The 16,467-nt window shown below is 41.1% G+C and overlaps 1 protein-coding gene and 1 pseudogene across 1 annotated transcript; one reads left to right on the top strand and one right to left on the bottom strand.

The window, feature by feature from the left end:
- The window catches only part of LOC125534825 (F-box/FBD/LRR-repeat protein At1g16930-like), a 44,975-nt pseudogene that overhangs the window by 11,338 nt on the left and 17,170 nt on the right, over positions 1-16,467 (top strand).
- LOC147983323 (uncharacterized) lies at positions 1,630-3,022 on the bottom strand. Its single transcript, XM_087545650.1, has 5 exons — positions 2,900-3,022; positions 2,634-2,807; positions 2,184-2,549; positions 1,890-2,099; positions 1,630-1,800 (listed from the first exon to the last, which is right to left on the bottom strand). Exons 1-5 carry the CDS (start codon positions 3,020-3,022, stop codon positions 1,630-1,632), a joined length of 1,044 nt encoding a protein of 347 aa, XP_087401776.1.

Raw genomic sequence — 16,467 nt, 5'->3', positions numbered from 1 at the left:
GACCAAGCCCTCCTGTTGAGAGCGCAAGTCGCGTGAAATGCACCCCGGGAACGAAATTTCAGCGCGCTTTTCACTCTCCAAACGAAAATATCACGCGCCTCAGAAGCGAAAATATCTCCGGGTCCCGCGTAGGTATCTTCCTGACGGTCACATATACGTTCCTGAAGGTGTGCAAAGTGATTCGCGACGTGGATAGTGTCCCGACGCGAACGTGCAACTGCGTTCCTGAAGGTTATTCTCATTCGTGAAGGTTATTACCGAGAGCGTCAGGAACGTAACGATCTTTCCCCTCGGTTGACCATCCACGTCAGGAACACGTACACATTCCTGAAGGAGGTTTCGCGCCCGTCACGAACGTGTCTGGCCGTCACGAAAAAGTCTGTTTGGGGTAGTGTGATGGGTGCTAACAAAGTGTAGTTTGTCCGACTACTAACAAAGTGCAGTTTCTCCCACTGCTCTGACAGAGACATCGGGCGTGCACAGAGTTTGTGTGTCCCAGCTATACAGCACTTAACCATACAGGAGGCAAACCGCGTCAGGACCCTGCTCTGGATGCTGTACAATCCTATTCCAGGCCTCGTACATGACTGTTCTGCATGTGTATATGCCTTTATCCAACTTTAAGTCCACACCGTATTGACAGAAACGCTACTTTAGCTACACATCGTGATGCACTTACTGACGAAGAGGATATTGGGGACATATGTCCCATAGACCAAAAGTTCGCCTCCATAACACACCAGTATAATTCGCAGTATTCACTGCAAACAGGTACACTCACTACCGGAATCGCGCCCTATGCCGACGGCCAGGGCCGTTGGCATAGCCTTGACTGGCCGTCGGGGCAGGCCTATGCCGATGGCCCCCGTCGGCATAGGGCCGTCGGCATAATATCCGTCGGCGCAGCCAGGAAGGCCGTCGGCATAATATCCGTCGGCGTAGCCAGGAAGGCCGTCGGCATAGGTCCTATCCCAACGGTGTCCGTACAACTATGCTGACGGCCCTGGCCGTCGACAACGTTATCGCCTAACGGCGGCCGCCGTCAAGTGCTGACCAATGCCTGCTCGCCACGTGGCATGTCTATGCCGACGGCCTAGCCGTTGGCTTAGTTTCCAACTGAACCGACGGCTGGGCTGTCGGCATACACGTGCCACGTGGAGAGCAGGCGTCACCCCTGGGGCAGGTCTATGACGACGGCCTAGCCGTTGGCTTAGTTTGAAACTATGCCGACGGCTAGGCCGTCGGCGTAGGCCTGCCACGTGTCGGCCATTGGGAGCTCACGCTTCAGGTCTATGTCGATGGCCTAGCCGTCGACTTAGTTTGAATCTATGCCGACGGCTTGGCCGTCGGCATAGGCCTGCCACATGTCACCCATTGGGAGCTTACCCCAGCTCTATGCCGATGGCCTAGTCGTCGGCATAGTTTCTGTCTGTTTTTTTTCTTTTTTCTTTTTTGTTTCAGCTCAATTCATTTGAATATATACAGCATCACACAACAAATATATGCATCACATAACAGCTGGCCCAGCAGCATCACACAACAAATTCATCATCACACATCATAAGTATCATCACCATCAAGCATATAAGAATCTCACAAACAACAATAAGAAACATCACAAGCATATAATTAAGTATCATCACCACCAAGACCGCCGAAGCCTAGGTCGTCACTGCTAGTGGCAGCGCTACTGCCAAGACCGCCTCCACCTCCGCCTCCGCCTCCGTGGATCGGAGTGGTCGGGGTCCGTGACTCGGGAGTGCTGCGAACACCACCGCCAACGCTTGATCCACCGGTTCCCTGGATGTTGAAAAGACATATTAACGGGATATATGACTGTGTTGAAAGGCATGATATGCTTTGAGTGAATAGATTGGGGATGAACTAACCGGCGAGGGGCCAGCGTTCTGTGCGACAAACTCCTCAATGGTAAGCAACCTTGGTTGTGGTGGAGGAGATGCTGCCGGTTGCAATTGAGGAACCCTGCCGGCCGCCATTTGCTGAAGAGCATACTGCATCTGGAGATTGTTCTGCTCATGGTATGCGTGGAGGGCCGCGTGCCACGCCATGGTCTCCTGGCGTGTGTACTCCATGTAGGCCTACAATATGACATGATGGAACTCATAAGACTACTAAATGCGGAAAATAAAGTGAGCAATGAAGATAAGAGGGAAAATACTTACAGGTTGCCATTCCTGAAAGAGGGACTGTGACTGTGCACTCGTCATGGGCGTGCTAGTGCGCTGGCTCAGGCTCGGGTCGATCCGACGGAGCTGTGTGTAGGAGATAGTAGGAGTGATCACAGCATCGAGAACCGCCTCCCGACCGTGCTCCTTGGGCCCCATGCCCACCACCACCCTCTCGTCCAGATCCATCGCAATGGGGTCGGGTGTGTTAGGATGTAACCTCAGATACCCATCGGAGTAGGCCTTCTTCCTCTGTGCGGTCTTCTTGCCGTAGTACTTGGGCTCACCAGGCTTGGAGTCCTTCCGCGTATGGGCGATCTCCCACGCCTGCATGTGTGAGAGCGGCCGCTTCAGTTTCTCCTCCTGCACCACCAAACAGAGGTTAGTCATACATAAGAAAGTGACGGTAAATAGAAGAAGAAGAATGTTTAATGGGGTTAGTCATACATTAAGTGCCTTGTGGAGAAAGTGGTTTCGGTTTCCCTGAGCATATACTCCCTCATTCCCTCGGTTAGCCTTGTTTTTGATTCTCGTAGCTGCCCAGGCCCCATCCTCATCACACCAAAGATCCACCAATGCCGCCCAGGACTCGTCTTTTCGATAACACCAATTTGGACACACCTACATAATGAAAGCATAATGGCATGTCAACACGAAATGGTGAAATGTACGACAAGGTAATGAAAGCATAATGAAAAATCTTTTATACTTACCGCCAAGTACTCGTGCCTCTCCAAGGTAATGCCCATCCTCCGTGCTTCTTCCTTGGTCATCTTCACACCAAGAGTGTCGTGATAGTATGTCGAGATGGGCACATAGCGCACCTCGTACTGCATCTGGCGGGCCTTCTTCTTGCATTGGCGCAACACGATCTGGTCCGCTCTGGCCTTGTGCTCTGGAAGAACTTGATAGAATTTCTACAATCATGCATGAAACAAGAATGGAAGAAGACATGAGTTAAATCATTCATGAAACTAGAATGGACTTGTGCTTCTGAAGAGAACTCACCCAGAAAGTAGTGATCACGGCCTTGGCATGGGTCTCATGGTCCGCGTGGAGGGCCGCTTCGCAGTGGTCCTAGCTCATGGCCAAAACCCGACGGTCCGGGTGCCTAACTGGATCCGGACAGTACAACCCCGGCTAGTATAACTTCAGCAAGACGGTGATGAGGCCGTTGGGAATATGGACCCCTTTAGAATATATTGATACGTCTCCAACGTATCTATAATTTTTGATTGCTCCATGCTATATTATCTACTCTTTTGGACATTATTGGGCTTTATTATCCACTTTTATATTATTTTTGGGACTAACCTATTAATCGAAGGCCCAGCCCAAAATTGTTGTTTTTTTTGCCTATTTCAGGGTTTCGAACAAAAGGAATATCAAACGGAGTCCAAACGGAATGAAACCTTCCGGAACGTGATTTTCTCACCGAACGTGATCCAGGGGACTTGGACCCTACATCAAGAAACAAAAGAGGAGGCCACGAGGAAGGGGCGCACCTACCCCCCTAGGCGCGCCCTCCACCCTCGTGGGCCCCCTGTTGCTCCACCGACGTACTCCTTCCTCCTATATATACCTACATACCCCCAAACGATCTTAGACGGAGCCAAAACCCTAATTCCACCGCCGCAACTTTCTGTAGCCATGAGATCCCATCTTGGGGCCTGTTCCGGAGCTCCGCCGAAGGGGGCATCGATCACGGAGGGCTTCTACATCAACACCATAGCCCCTCCAATGAAGTGTGAGTAGTTTACCTCTGACCTATGGGTTTAGCAGCTAGATGGATTCTTATCTCTTTTTGGATCTCAATACAATGTTCTCCCCCTCTCTTGTGGAGATCTATTCGATGTAATCTTCTTTTGCGGTGTGTTTGTTGAGACCGATGAATTGTGGGTTTATGATCAAGTCTATCTATGAACAATATTTGAATCTTCTCTGAATTCTTTTATGTATGATTGGTTATCTTTGCAAGTCTCTTCGAATTATCAGTTTGGTTTGGCCTACTAGATTGATCTTTCTTGCAATAGGATAAGTGCTTAGCTTTGGGTTCAATCTTGCGGTGTCCTTTCCCAGTGACTGTAGGGACAGCAAGGCACGTATTGTATTATTGCCATCGAGGATAACAAGATGGGGTTTTCATCATATTGCATGAGTTTATCCCTCTACATCATGTCATCTTGCTTAAGGCGTTACTCTGTTTTCATTAACTTAATACTCTAGATGCATGCTGGATAGCGGTCGATGAGTGGAGTAATAGTAGTAGAGGCAGGCAGGAGTTGGTCTACTTGTCTCGGGCATGATGCATATATACATGATCATACCTAGATATTCTCATAATTATGCTCAATTCTGTCAATTGCTCAACAATAATTTATTCACCCACCGTAGAATACTTATGCTCTCGAGAGAAGCCACTAGTGAAACCTATGGCCCCCCGGGTCTATCTTCATCATATTAATCTCCCAATACTTAGTTATGTCCTTTGCTTTTTACTTTGCTTTTATTTTACTTTGCATCTTTATCACAAAAATACCAAAAAATACTATCTTATCATTTGTATCAGATCTCACTCTCGTAAGTGGCCGTGTAGGGATTAACAACCCCTTATCGCGTTGGTTGCGAGGATTTATTTGTTTTGTGCATGTACGAGGGACTGGCGCGTAGCCTCCTACTGGATTGATACCTTAGTTCTCAAAAACTAAGGGAAATACTTACGCTACTTTGCTGCATCATCCCTTCCTCTTCGGGGAAAACCAATGCAGTGCTCAAGAAGTAGCAAGAAGGATTTCTGGCGCCGTTGCCAGGGAGGTCTACGCAAAAGTCAATATAGCAAGTACCCATCACATACCCTTATCTCCCGCATTACATTATTTTCCATTTGCCTCTCGTTTTCCTCTCCCCCGCTTCACCCTTGCCATTTTATTCGCCCTCTCTCTCTATCCTCCTTCTCTTTCCCGTTTGCCTCTTTTTGCCCGCTTGGTTTTTGTTTGCTTGTGTGTTAGTTTGCTTGCTTGTCATGATGACTCAAGATAACACTAAATTGTGTGACTTCACCAATACCAACAATAATGATTTTATTAGAACTCCGATTGCTCCTCTTACCGATGCTGAATTTTGTGAAATTAATACTGCTTTGCTGAATCTTGTCATGAAAGATCCGTTTTCCGGCCTTCCTAGTGAAGATGCCGCTACCCATCTAAATAGCTTTCTTGATTTGTGTGATATGCAAAATAAGAAAGATGTGGATAATGATATTATTAAATTGAAACTATTTCCTTTTTCGCTTAGAGATCGTGCTAAAGCTTGGTTTTCGTCTTTGCCTAAAAATAGTATTGATTCCTGGAATAAGTGCAAAGATGCTTTTATCTCTAAGTATTTTCCTCCCGCTAAGATCATCTCCCTTAGAAATGATATTATGAATTTTAAGCAACTTTATCATGAACATGTTGCACAAGCTTGGGAGAGAATGAGATTAATTATACGTAATTGCCCTACTCATGGTTTAAATTTGTGGATGATTATACAAAATTTTTATGTCGGATTGAATTTTGCTTCTAGAAATCTTTTAGATTCGGCCGCGGGAGGCACTTTTATGGAAATCACTTCAGGAGAAGCTACTAAACTCCTAGATAATATTATGGTTAGTTATTCTCAATGGCATACTGAAAGATCTAGTAATAAAAAGGTGCATGCGATAGAAGAAATTAATGTTTTGAGTGGGAAGATGGATGAACTTATGAAATTATTTGCTAGTAAGAGTGTTTCTTCCGATCCTAATGATATGCCCTTGTCTACTTTGATTGAGAACAACAATGAATCTATGGATTTGAATTTTGTTGGTAGGAACAATTTTGGTAACAACGCGTATAGAGGAAATTTCAATCCTAGGCCTTATCCTAGTAATCCCTCTAATAATTATGGTAATTCCTACAACAATTCTTATGGAAATTATAATAAGATGTCCTCTAATTTTGAATCTAATATTAAAGAATTTATTACCTCACAAAAGAATTTCAATGCTTTGTTGGAAGAAAAAATGCTTAAGATTGATGAGTTGGCTAGGAACGTTGATAGAATTTCTCTTAATGTTGATTCTTTGAAACTTAGATATATTCCACCTAATCATGATATCAATGAGTCTCTCAAGGCCATGAGAATTTCCATTGATGAGTACAAAGAAAGAACCGCTAGGATGCGTGCTAAGAAAGATGCCTTTATAAGAGCGTGTTCTTCTAGTTCCTATGAAAATAAAGATGAAGATCTAAAAGTTATTGATGTGTACCCTATTAAATCTTTGTTTTGAAATATGAATCTTGATAATGATGGGACTGAATATGATCCACCTTTACCTAGAAGGCATTTCAAGAATTCGGAATTTTTTGATCTTGATGCTAAAATTGATAAAAGTGGGATTGAATAAATTAAAACCCTAGATGTTGCTAAACCCACTATTATGGATTTAAAGGAATTTAACTATGAAAATTGCTCTTTGTTTGATTGTATTTCCTTGTTGCAATCCGTGCTAAATTCTCCTCACGCTTATAGTCAAAATAAAGCGTTTACTAAACATATCGTTGATGCCTTGATGCAATCTTATGATGAAAAACTTGAATTGGAAGTTTCTATCCCTAGAAAACTTTATGATGTGTGGGAACCAACTATTAAAATTAAAATTAAAGATCATGAATGCTATGCTTTATGTGATTTGGGTGCTAATGTTTCCACGATTCCAAAGACTTTGTGTGATTTGTTAGGTTTCCGTGATTTTGATGATTGCTCTCTAAACTTGCACCTTGCGGATTCTACTATTAAGAAACCTATGGTAAGAATTAATGATGTTCTTATTGTTGCAAATAGGAATTATGTGCCCATAGATTTTATTGTTCTTGACATAGATTGCAATCCTTCATGTCCTATTATTCTTGGTAGACCTTTCCTTAGAACGATTGGTGCAATTATTGATATGAAGGAAGGAAATATTAGATTACAATTTCCATTAAGGAAAGGCATGGAACACTTTTCTAGAAATAAAATTATATTACCTTATGAATCTATTATGAGAGCCACTTATGGATTGCCTACCAAAGATGGCAATACCAAGATCTATCCTTGCTTGTTATGCCTAGCTAGGGGCGTTAAACGATAGCGCTTGTTGGGAGGCAACCAAATTTTATTTTTATTCCTTGCTTTTTGCTCCTGTTTAGTAATAAATAATTTATCTAGCCTCTGTTCTGGTTGTGTTTTTTGTATTTAATTAGTGTTTGTGCCAAGTAGAACCGTTGGGAAGACTTGGGGAAAGTCTTGTTAAACTTGCTGTAAAAAACAGAAACTTTAGTGCTCACGAGAACTGCTGCCATTTTTATTTGGAAAGCGATATTTAGTTAATTATTTTTGAAGATGATTAATAGATAAATTAGTCACGTCCAGCAATTTATTTTAGAATTTTTGGTATTCCAGATCTTGCGCTAGCTAGAGATTACTACAGACTGCTCTGTTTTTGACGGATTCTGTTTTTCGTGTGTTGTTTGCTTGTTTTGATGAATCTATGGCTAGTAAAATAGTTTATAAACCATAGAGAAGTTGGAATACAGTAGGTTTAACACCAATATAAATAAATAATGAGTTCATTACAGTACCTTGAAGTGGTCTTTTGTTTTCATTCACTAACAGAGCTCACGAGATTTACTTTGAGTTTTGTGTTGTGAAGTTTTCAAGATTTGGGTAAAGATTTGATGGATTATGGAACAAGGAGTGGCAAGAGCCTAAGCTTGGGGATGCCCATGGCACCCCCAAGATAATCTAAGGACACCTAAAAGCCAAAGCTTGGGGATGCCCTGGAAGGCATTCCCTCTTTCGTCTACTTCTATCGGTAACTTTACTTGGAGCTATATTTTTATTCACCACATGATATGTGTTTTTCTTGGAGCGTCTTGTATGATTTGAGTCTTTACTTTTTAGTTTACCACAATCATACTTGCTGTACACACCTTTTGAGAGAGCCATACATGATTTGGAATTTGTTAGAATACTCTATGTGCTTCGCTTATATCATTTGAGTTATATAGTTTTGCTCTAGTACTTCACTTATATCTTTTAGAGCACTGTGGTGGATTTGTTTTATAGAAACTATTGATCTCTCATGCTTCACTTAGATTATTTTTAGAGTCTTAAATAGCATGGTAATTTGCTTAAAATCCTAATATGCTAGGTATTCAAGATTAGTAAAATTTTCTAATGAGTGTTTTGAATACTAAGAGAAGTTTGATGCTTGATGATTGTTTTGAGATATGGAGGTAATAATATCAAATCGTGCTAGTTGAGTAGTTGTGAAATTGAGAAATGCTTGTGTTGAAGTTTGCAAGTCCCGTAGCATGCACGTATGGTAAATGTTATGTAACAAATTTGAAACATGAGGTGTTATTTGATTGCCCTCCTTATGAGTGGCGGTCGGGGAAGAGCGATGGTCTTTTCCTACCAATCTATCCCCCTAGGAGCATGCGCGTAGTCCCGAGGTTTTTGATGACTTTTAGATTTTTGCAATAAGTATGTGAGTTATTTATGACTAATGTTGAGTCCATGGATTATACGCACTGTCACCCTTCCATCCCTGCTAGCCTCTTCGGTACCGTGCATTGCCCTTTCTCACATTGAGAGTTGGCGCAAACTTCGTCGGTGCATCCAAACCCCATGATATGATACGCTCTTTCACACATAAACCTCCTTATATATTCCTCAAAACAGCCACCATACCTACCTATTATGGCATTTCCATAGCCATTCTGAGATATATTGTCATGCAACTTTCCACCATTCCGTTTATCATGACACATTCATTATTGTCATATTGCTTAGCATGATCATGTAGTTGACATAGTATTTATGGCAAAGCCACCGTTCATAATTCTTTCATACATGTCACTCTTGGTCCATTGCATATCCGGGTACACCGCCGGAGGCATTCATATAGAGTGATCTTTTGTTCTAGTATCGAGTTGTAATCATTGAGTTGTAAAATAAATAGAAGTGTGATGATCATCATTTTCTAGAACATTGTCCCAAGTGAGGAATTATAAAAAAATAGAAAGGACATATATAAAAAGGAGAAAAGGCCAAATAAAAAAATGAGAGAAAAAGAGAGAAGGGACAATGTTACTATCCTCTGCCACACTTGTGATTCAAAGTAGCACCGTAATCTTCATGATAGATAGTCTCTTGTTTTGTCACTTTCATATACTAGTGGGAATTTTCATTATAGAACTTGGCTTGTATATTCCAACAATGAGCCTCCTCAAGTGCCCTAGGTCTTCGTGAGAAAGCAAGTTGGATGCACACCCACTTAGTTTCTTTTGTTGAGCTTTTATACATTTATAGCTCTAGTGCATCCGTTCCATGTCAATCCCTACTCCTTGCATTAACATCAATCGGTGGGCATCTCCATAGCCCATTGATTAGCCTCGTTGATGTGAGACTTTCTCCTTTTTGTCTTCTCCACATAACCCCCCTCATTATGTTCTATTCCACCCATAGTGCTATGTCCATGGCTCGCGCTCATATATTGTGTGAAAGTTTATAGGTTTGAGATTACTAAAGTATGAAACAATTGCTTGGCTTTTCATCGGGGTTGTGCATGATGAGAGCATTCTTGTGTGACGAAAATGGAGCATGACTAAACTATATGATTTTGTAGGGATGAACTTTCTTTGGCCATGTTATTTTGAGAAGACATAATTGCTTTGTTAGTATGCTCGAAGTATTATTATTTTTATGTCAATATGAACTTTTGTCTTGAATCTTTCGGATCTGAATATTCATACCACAATTAAGAAGAATTACATTAAAATTATGCCAAGTAGCACTCCGCATCACAAATTCTGTTTTTATCATTTACCTACTCGAGGACGAGCAGGAATTAAGCTTGGGGATGCTTGATATGTCTCCAGTGTATCTATAATTTTTTATTGCTCCATGCTATATTATCTACTGTTTTGGACATTATTGGGCTTTATTATCCACTTTTATATTATTTTTGGGACTAACCTATTAACCAGAGGCCCAACCCAGAATTGCTGTTTTTTGCGTATTTCAGGGTTTCAAAGAAAAGGAATATCAAACAGAGTCCAAACGGAATGAAACCTTCGGGAACGTGATTTTGTCACCGAACGTGATCCAGAGGACTTGGACCCTACGTCAAGAAACAAAAGAGGAGGCCACGAGGTAGGGGCGCACCTACCCCCCCCCCCCCAGGCGCGCCCTCCACCCTTGTGGGCCCCCTGTTGCTCCACCGACATACTCCTTCCTCCTATATATACCTACGTACCCCCAAACGATCAGAGACGGATCCAAAACCCTAATTCCACCACCGCAACTTTCTGTATCCAAGAGATCCCATCTTGGGGCCTATTCCGGAGCTCCGCCGGAGGGGGCATGGATCACGGAGGGCTTCTACATCAACACCATAGCCCCTCCAATGAAGTGTGAGTAGTTTACCTCCGACCTACGGGTCCATAGTTAGCAGCTAGATGGATTCTTATCTCTTTTTGGATCTCAATACAATGTTCTCCCCCTCTCTTGTGGAGATCTATTCGATGTAATCTTCTTTTTGCGGTGTGTTTGTTGAGACCGATGAATTGTGGGTTTATGATCAAGTCTATCTATGAACAATATTTGAATCTTCTCTGAATTCTTTTATGTATGATTGGTTATGTTTGCAAGTCCCTTCGAATTATCAGTTTGGTTTGGCCTACTAGATTGATCTTTCTTGCAATAGGATTAGTGCTTAGCTTTGGGTTCAATCTTGCGGTGTCCTTTCCCAGTGACAGTAGGGACAGCAAGGCACGTATTGTATTATTGCCATCGAGGATAACAAGATGGGGTTTTAATCATATTGCATGAGTTTATCCCTCTACATCATGTCATCTTGCTTAAGGCGTTACTCTGTTTTCATTAACTTAATACTCTAGATGCATGCTGGATAGCGGTCGATGAGTGGAGTAATAGTAGTAGAGGCAGGCAGGAGTTGGTCTACTTGTCTCGGGCATGATGCATATATACATGATCATACCTAGATATTCTCATAACTATGCTCAGTTCTGTCAATTGCTCAACAGTAATTTATTCACCCACCGTAGCATACTTCTGCTCTCGAGAGAATCCACTAGTGAAACCTATGGCCCCCGGGTCTATCTTCATCATATTAATCTCCCAATACTTAGTTATTTCCTTTTCTTTTTACTTTGATTTTATTTTACTTTGCATCTTTAACACAAAAATACCAAAAAATACTATCTTATCATATCTATCAGATCTCACTCTCGTAAGTGGCCGTGTTATGATCTGTTAACCCTGAAGTGACAATAATCGGGATACTTACCGGTGATGACCATAGTTTGAGGAGTTCATGTATTCACTATGTGTTAATGCTTTGTTCCGGTACTCTATTAAAAGGAGGCCTTAATATCCCTTAGTTTCCATAAGGACCCCGCTGCCACGGGAGGGTAGGACAAAAGCTGTCATGCAAGTTCTTTTCCATAAGCATGTATGACTATATTCGGAATACATGCCTACATTATATCAATGAACTGGAGCTAGTTCTGTGTCACCCTAGGTTATGACTGTTACATGATGAACCGCATCCAGCATAATTCTCCATCACTAATCCATTGCCTACGAGCTTTCCATATGTTGTTCTTTGCTTATTTACTTTCCCGTTTCTATTGCTATCATCACTACAAAATTCCAAAAACATTGCTTTTACTACTTTTACTTTTTGCTACCGTTACCACTACCATCATATTAATTTGCTACTAAACACTTTGCTGCATGTATTAAGTTTCCAGGTGTGGTTGAATTGACAACTCAGCTACTAATACTTGAGAGTATTCTTTGGCTCCCCTTGTGTCGAATCAATAAATTTGGGTTGAATACTTTACCCTCGAAAACTGTTGCGATCCCCTATACTTGTGGGTTATCAAGACTATTTTCTGGCGCCATTGCCGGGAAGCATAGCTCTATTCTTTGAGTCACTTGGGATATATATCTGCTTATCATTATGAAGAACTTGAGAGATCCAAAAACCAAGATCTATCCCTCAACTACGAGGGGAGGTAAGGAACTGCCATCTAGCTCTGCACTTGATTCACCTTCTGTTATGAGTAAGTTTGTGACACGTACACCTACTTCTGCTATTCGTTCTGATATGTCGCATGTTATTGATGATGCCACTTCTGCTATGCATGATACTTATGATGAAACTACCTCTATGTTAGATACTACTGTGCCACTTAGTGATTTTCTTGATGAACAAATTGCGAGGGCTAGAGAAATTGAAAATATTGAATCTAATGATACAGATGAAAGTGATGATGAAGGATTACTTGTTATTCCTAAGGGTTATGTTTTTGATCAAGAAGCTTCTTTCGCTATTTTAGCTTGCAAAAATAGAAATGAACTCAAAAGGTTATTAGCAAAATGGAGTAAGCAATCTCTAAATGCTAGAATGAAACCTGACCCTGCTTTTGCTACTTCACCTATCTGTGTTACTGATAAGGATTATGAATTCTCTGTTGATCCTGATATAATTACTTTGGTTGAATCTGATCCTTTTCATGGTTATGAATCTGAAACTATAGTGGCACATCTTACTAAGTTGAATGATATAGCCACCCTGTTCACTAAAGATGAGAGAACTCGTTACTTTTACATCCTCAAAATATTTTCGTTCTCATTAAAGGGTGATGCTAAGATATGGTTAATTCTCTTAATCCTGGTTGTGTGTGTAGTCCCCAGGATATGATTTATTACTTCTCTGCTAAATATTTCCCTGCTCATAAGAAACAAGCTGCTTTAAGGGATATATATAATTTTGTGCAAATTGAAGAAGAGAGTCTCCCACAAGCTTGGGGGAGGCTTCTCCAATTACTTAATGCTTTTCCTGATCATCCTCTTAAGAAAAATGAAATACTTGATATCTTTTATAATGGAGCAACAGATGCCTCCAGAGATTACCTGGATAGTTGTGCTGGTTCTGTTTTCAGGGAAAAAACATCGGATGAAACTGAAATTCTATTGAATAATATGTTGACAAATGAAAATAATTAGACACCTCAAGAGCCAATTCCTGAGCGTATTCCTAAACCAACTTCGAAGAAGAGGGGTATTCTATTTCTCAGTCCTGAAGATATGCAAGAGGCAAAGAAATCTATGAAAGAAAAAGGTATTAAAGCTGAAGATGTTAAGAATTTACCTCCTATTGAATAAATACATGGTCTTAATTTACCGCCTGTTGAGGAAACATATAATCTTAATCCATTACTTATTGAAGAAACTCATGGTCTTGATAACCCGACACAGGTAGTAAAGGTAAATTCTCTCTATAGATATGATAAAGTTGAAATCCCAATTACTAAATTTGCTAGCCCATGCTTAGACCAGTTTGATAAATTTATGGCTAAGCAAGAAGATTTTAATGCTTATTTTGGTAGACAATTGAAATACAATTCAAATATGCTTGAACACTTGGGTGATTATATGGCTAATGTCAAAGGTGAACTTAAACTTATTAGTAAACATGCATGCTTCTATGGTTACCACTCAAGTAGAACAAGTACTTAAAGCTCAAAATGATTTGTTCAATGAAATGAATAGTAAAGATAATGATAGTGCTATTAGAGTGGCTACTAGAACTGGTAGAATGACTCAGGAACCTTTGTATCCTGAAGCCCACCCTAAGAGAATTGAGCAAGATTCTCAAAGAAATAAAATAGATGCACCTAGTCCTTTTAAAAGGAAGAAAAAGAAAAATGATAGGACTTTGCATGCTTCTAGTGATCCTATTGTTGAAACACCTGAGAATCCAAATGATATTTCTATTTCTGATGCTTAAACTCAATCTGGTAATGAACCTGAAACTAGTGGTAATGCTAATGATAATGTTCATGATGATGCTCAACCTAGTAATGATAATGATGTAGAAATTGAACCTGCTATTGATCTTGATAACCCACAACCAAAGAATCAACGTTATGATAAGAAAGACTTTGTTGCTAGGAAACCTGGCAAAGAAAGAGAGCCTTGGGTTCAGAAACCCGTGCCTTTTCCTCCCAAACCATCCAAGAAAAAGTATGATGAGGATTTTGAGCGCATTGCTGAAATGATTAGACCTATCTTTTTGCGTATGCGATTAACTGACATGCTCAAAACCAATCATTATGCTAAGTACATGAAAGATATCATTACAAATAAAAGAAAGATACCGGAAGCTGAAATTTCCACCATGCTTGCTAATTATACTTTGAAGGGTGGAATACCAAAGAAACTTGGAGATCCCGGTGTACCAACTATACCATGCTCCATTAAAAGAAATTATGTTAAAACCGCTTTATGTGATCTTGGAGCCGGTGTTAGTGTTATGCCTCTCTCTTTATATCGTAGAATTGATTTGAATATGTTGACACCTACTGAAATATCTTTGCAAATGGCTGATAAATCAACTGCTATACCTGTCGGTATTTGTGAGGATGTGCTTGTTGTAGTTGCAAACGTTACTATTTTAACGGACTTTGTTATTCTTGATATTCCCGAGGACGATAGTATGTCTATTATTCTTGGAAGACCCTTTTTGAATACTGCAGGGGCTGTTATTGATTGCACTAAAGGCAAGGTCACTTTTCATGTTAATGGCAATGAGCATACGGTACACTTTCCGAGGAAACAACGTCAAGTTCATAGTATCAACTCTATTGGAAAAATTCCATCGATTATATTTGGAGGTTTGGAATTTCCTCTTCCTACTGACAAGAAGAAATATGATATTCTTATTATTGGGGATGTGCATATCCCCGTTGAGGTAACATTGTGTTACTCGAAATTTCTCCGGTTCCATGTTATTCGGAATGAGTTCGTTAACAAGGCTTGATCAACCTTGTTAGTGGATTCCTTTGGCACTGAGAACACAGCAGGGGGGTCAACCACCTGCCCACGAGGGTGGAGGGCGCGCCCCCCTGCCTCGTGGGCTCACGGTGACCCTCCTCCACTCATTCTTTCACCCATACACTTCATCTTCCTCCTACAAACACGAATATCCAGCTCAAGCACGAGTCCTAGCTCATTTTGCTGCCATTTTCGATCTCCTTGCTCAAAGCACCTCTCACAAAACTGCTTGGGGAGATTGTTCCTTGGTATGTGACTCCTCCATTGGTCCAATTAGTTTTTGTTCTAGTGCTTTATTCATTGCAAATTTCTGCTGCTTAGGTGACCCTGATCTTGAGCTTGCATGTCAAATTTATATGGTTCCAAGTAGTTTTGATGCATGATATAGGCTCTAGGCACTTGTAGGAGTAGTTTCTATCAATATTATTGAGTTTGGTTTACTTTTATTTTGAAGTTACTAAAAAATTTCAGAATTTTTCAGTGGAAGAAAGATGCTTAGGAAAATTTTCCAAGGTGGTTCTTCAAGGAAGCAAGGACCCAGGCTTGCAATGCGTGATGCTGATGACGAGCCACCAAGAGACGCTCCAGTGCGTCCTTGTGAATGGCCTTCTGAGAAGTTTATGGATCGAGCAGGAGTTAAGGAAGAATTCAACGCATATTTGCGTAACGCTGATCTCGTGAGCTTCAAGGAAGAGAAGTGCAGCCAGTATCACAACCTCACCAGTACCTTTGTGAGGAGGTTTGAATTTTCAACTTCACGTAATTCTCCAACTGTCAAATTTGATCTTTATGATAATTGTTACACTATGGACTTAGAGGATTTTACCACTGCATGCAAACTTCCACAATGGGGTAGTATAAGGGATCCTCGCAAATCTGAATTTAGAGATTTTCTTGCTTGCATAACTGTGGGAGAATCTAGAGATATTACACAAGCTACCATAGGGAGCATTCACTTTCCTGCTATACATTATTTTGCTCTCTTCATAGGTAGATGCATCAATGGTAAAGATGAGGCATGTCACATGTGTGTCCCCGATCTCAGTATTCTTAGGAGTGCTGTGTTAGGAGACCAATCTTATAATTTGGGAGCCATTGTCGCACGTAGGTTGCACCTTAATAGATTTAATGGAGATTTCTTTGGTGGAATTTATGCAACCCGCATAGCTAATTTTCTTGGTGTAGCCATACGCGAAGATGATATTGAATTACCTACTGCTTATCTAGATTTTAATGCTATGGTTCACCACCAGTTTGTCGAGAGGAACGAATCACCTCTCCAGTATCGACTAATCTTCGACAGACGTCGTGCTGTCCGTATTACTCTCCCTACTCCTGCCTTCTTTGA

Source organism: Triticum urartu, chromosome 2A (genome assembly GCF_056163025.1).
Source record: "Triticum urartu cultivar PI428250 chromosome 2A, HENAU_Tu73, whole genome shotgun sequence".
Classification (NCBI taxonomy): Eukaryota; Viridiplantae; Streptophyta; class Magnoliopsida; order Poales; family Poaceae; genus Triticum; species Triticum urartu.
The sequence above is the reverse complement of the archived record's forward strand: the minus strand, read 5'-3'. Positions and strand labels throughout refer to the sequence as shown.

Excerpts from the sequence above, each read along its gene's own strand:
- LOC147983323 (XM_087545650.1), bottom strand. The coding sequence starts at position 3,022 with ATGCAGTACGAGGTGCGCTATGTGCCCATCTCGACATACTATCACGAC. Across the intron at positions 2,100-2,183 it reads TCTTTCAGGAATGGCAACCT|GCCTACATGGAGTACACACG; the intron begins GTAAGTATTTTC and ends GTCATATTGTAG. Across the intron at positions 1,801-1,889 it reads AGAACGCTGGCCCCTCGCCG|GGAACCGGTGGATCAAGCGT; the intron begins GTTAGTTCATCC and ends TTCAACATCCAG.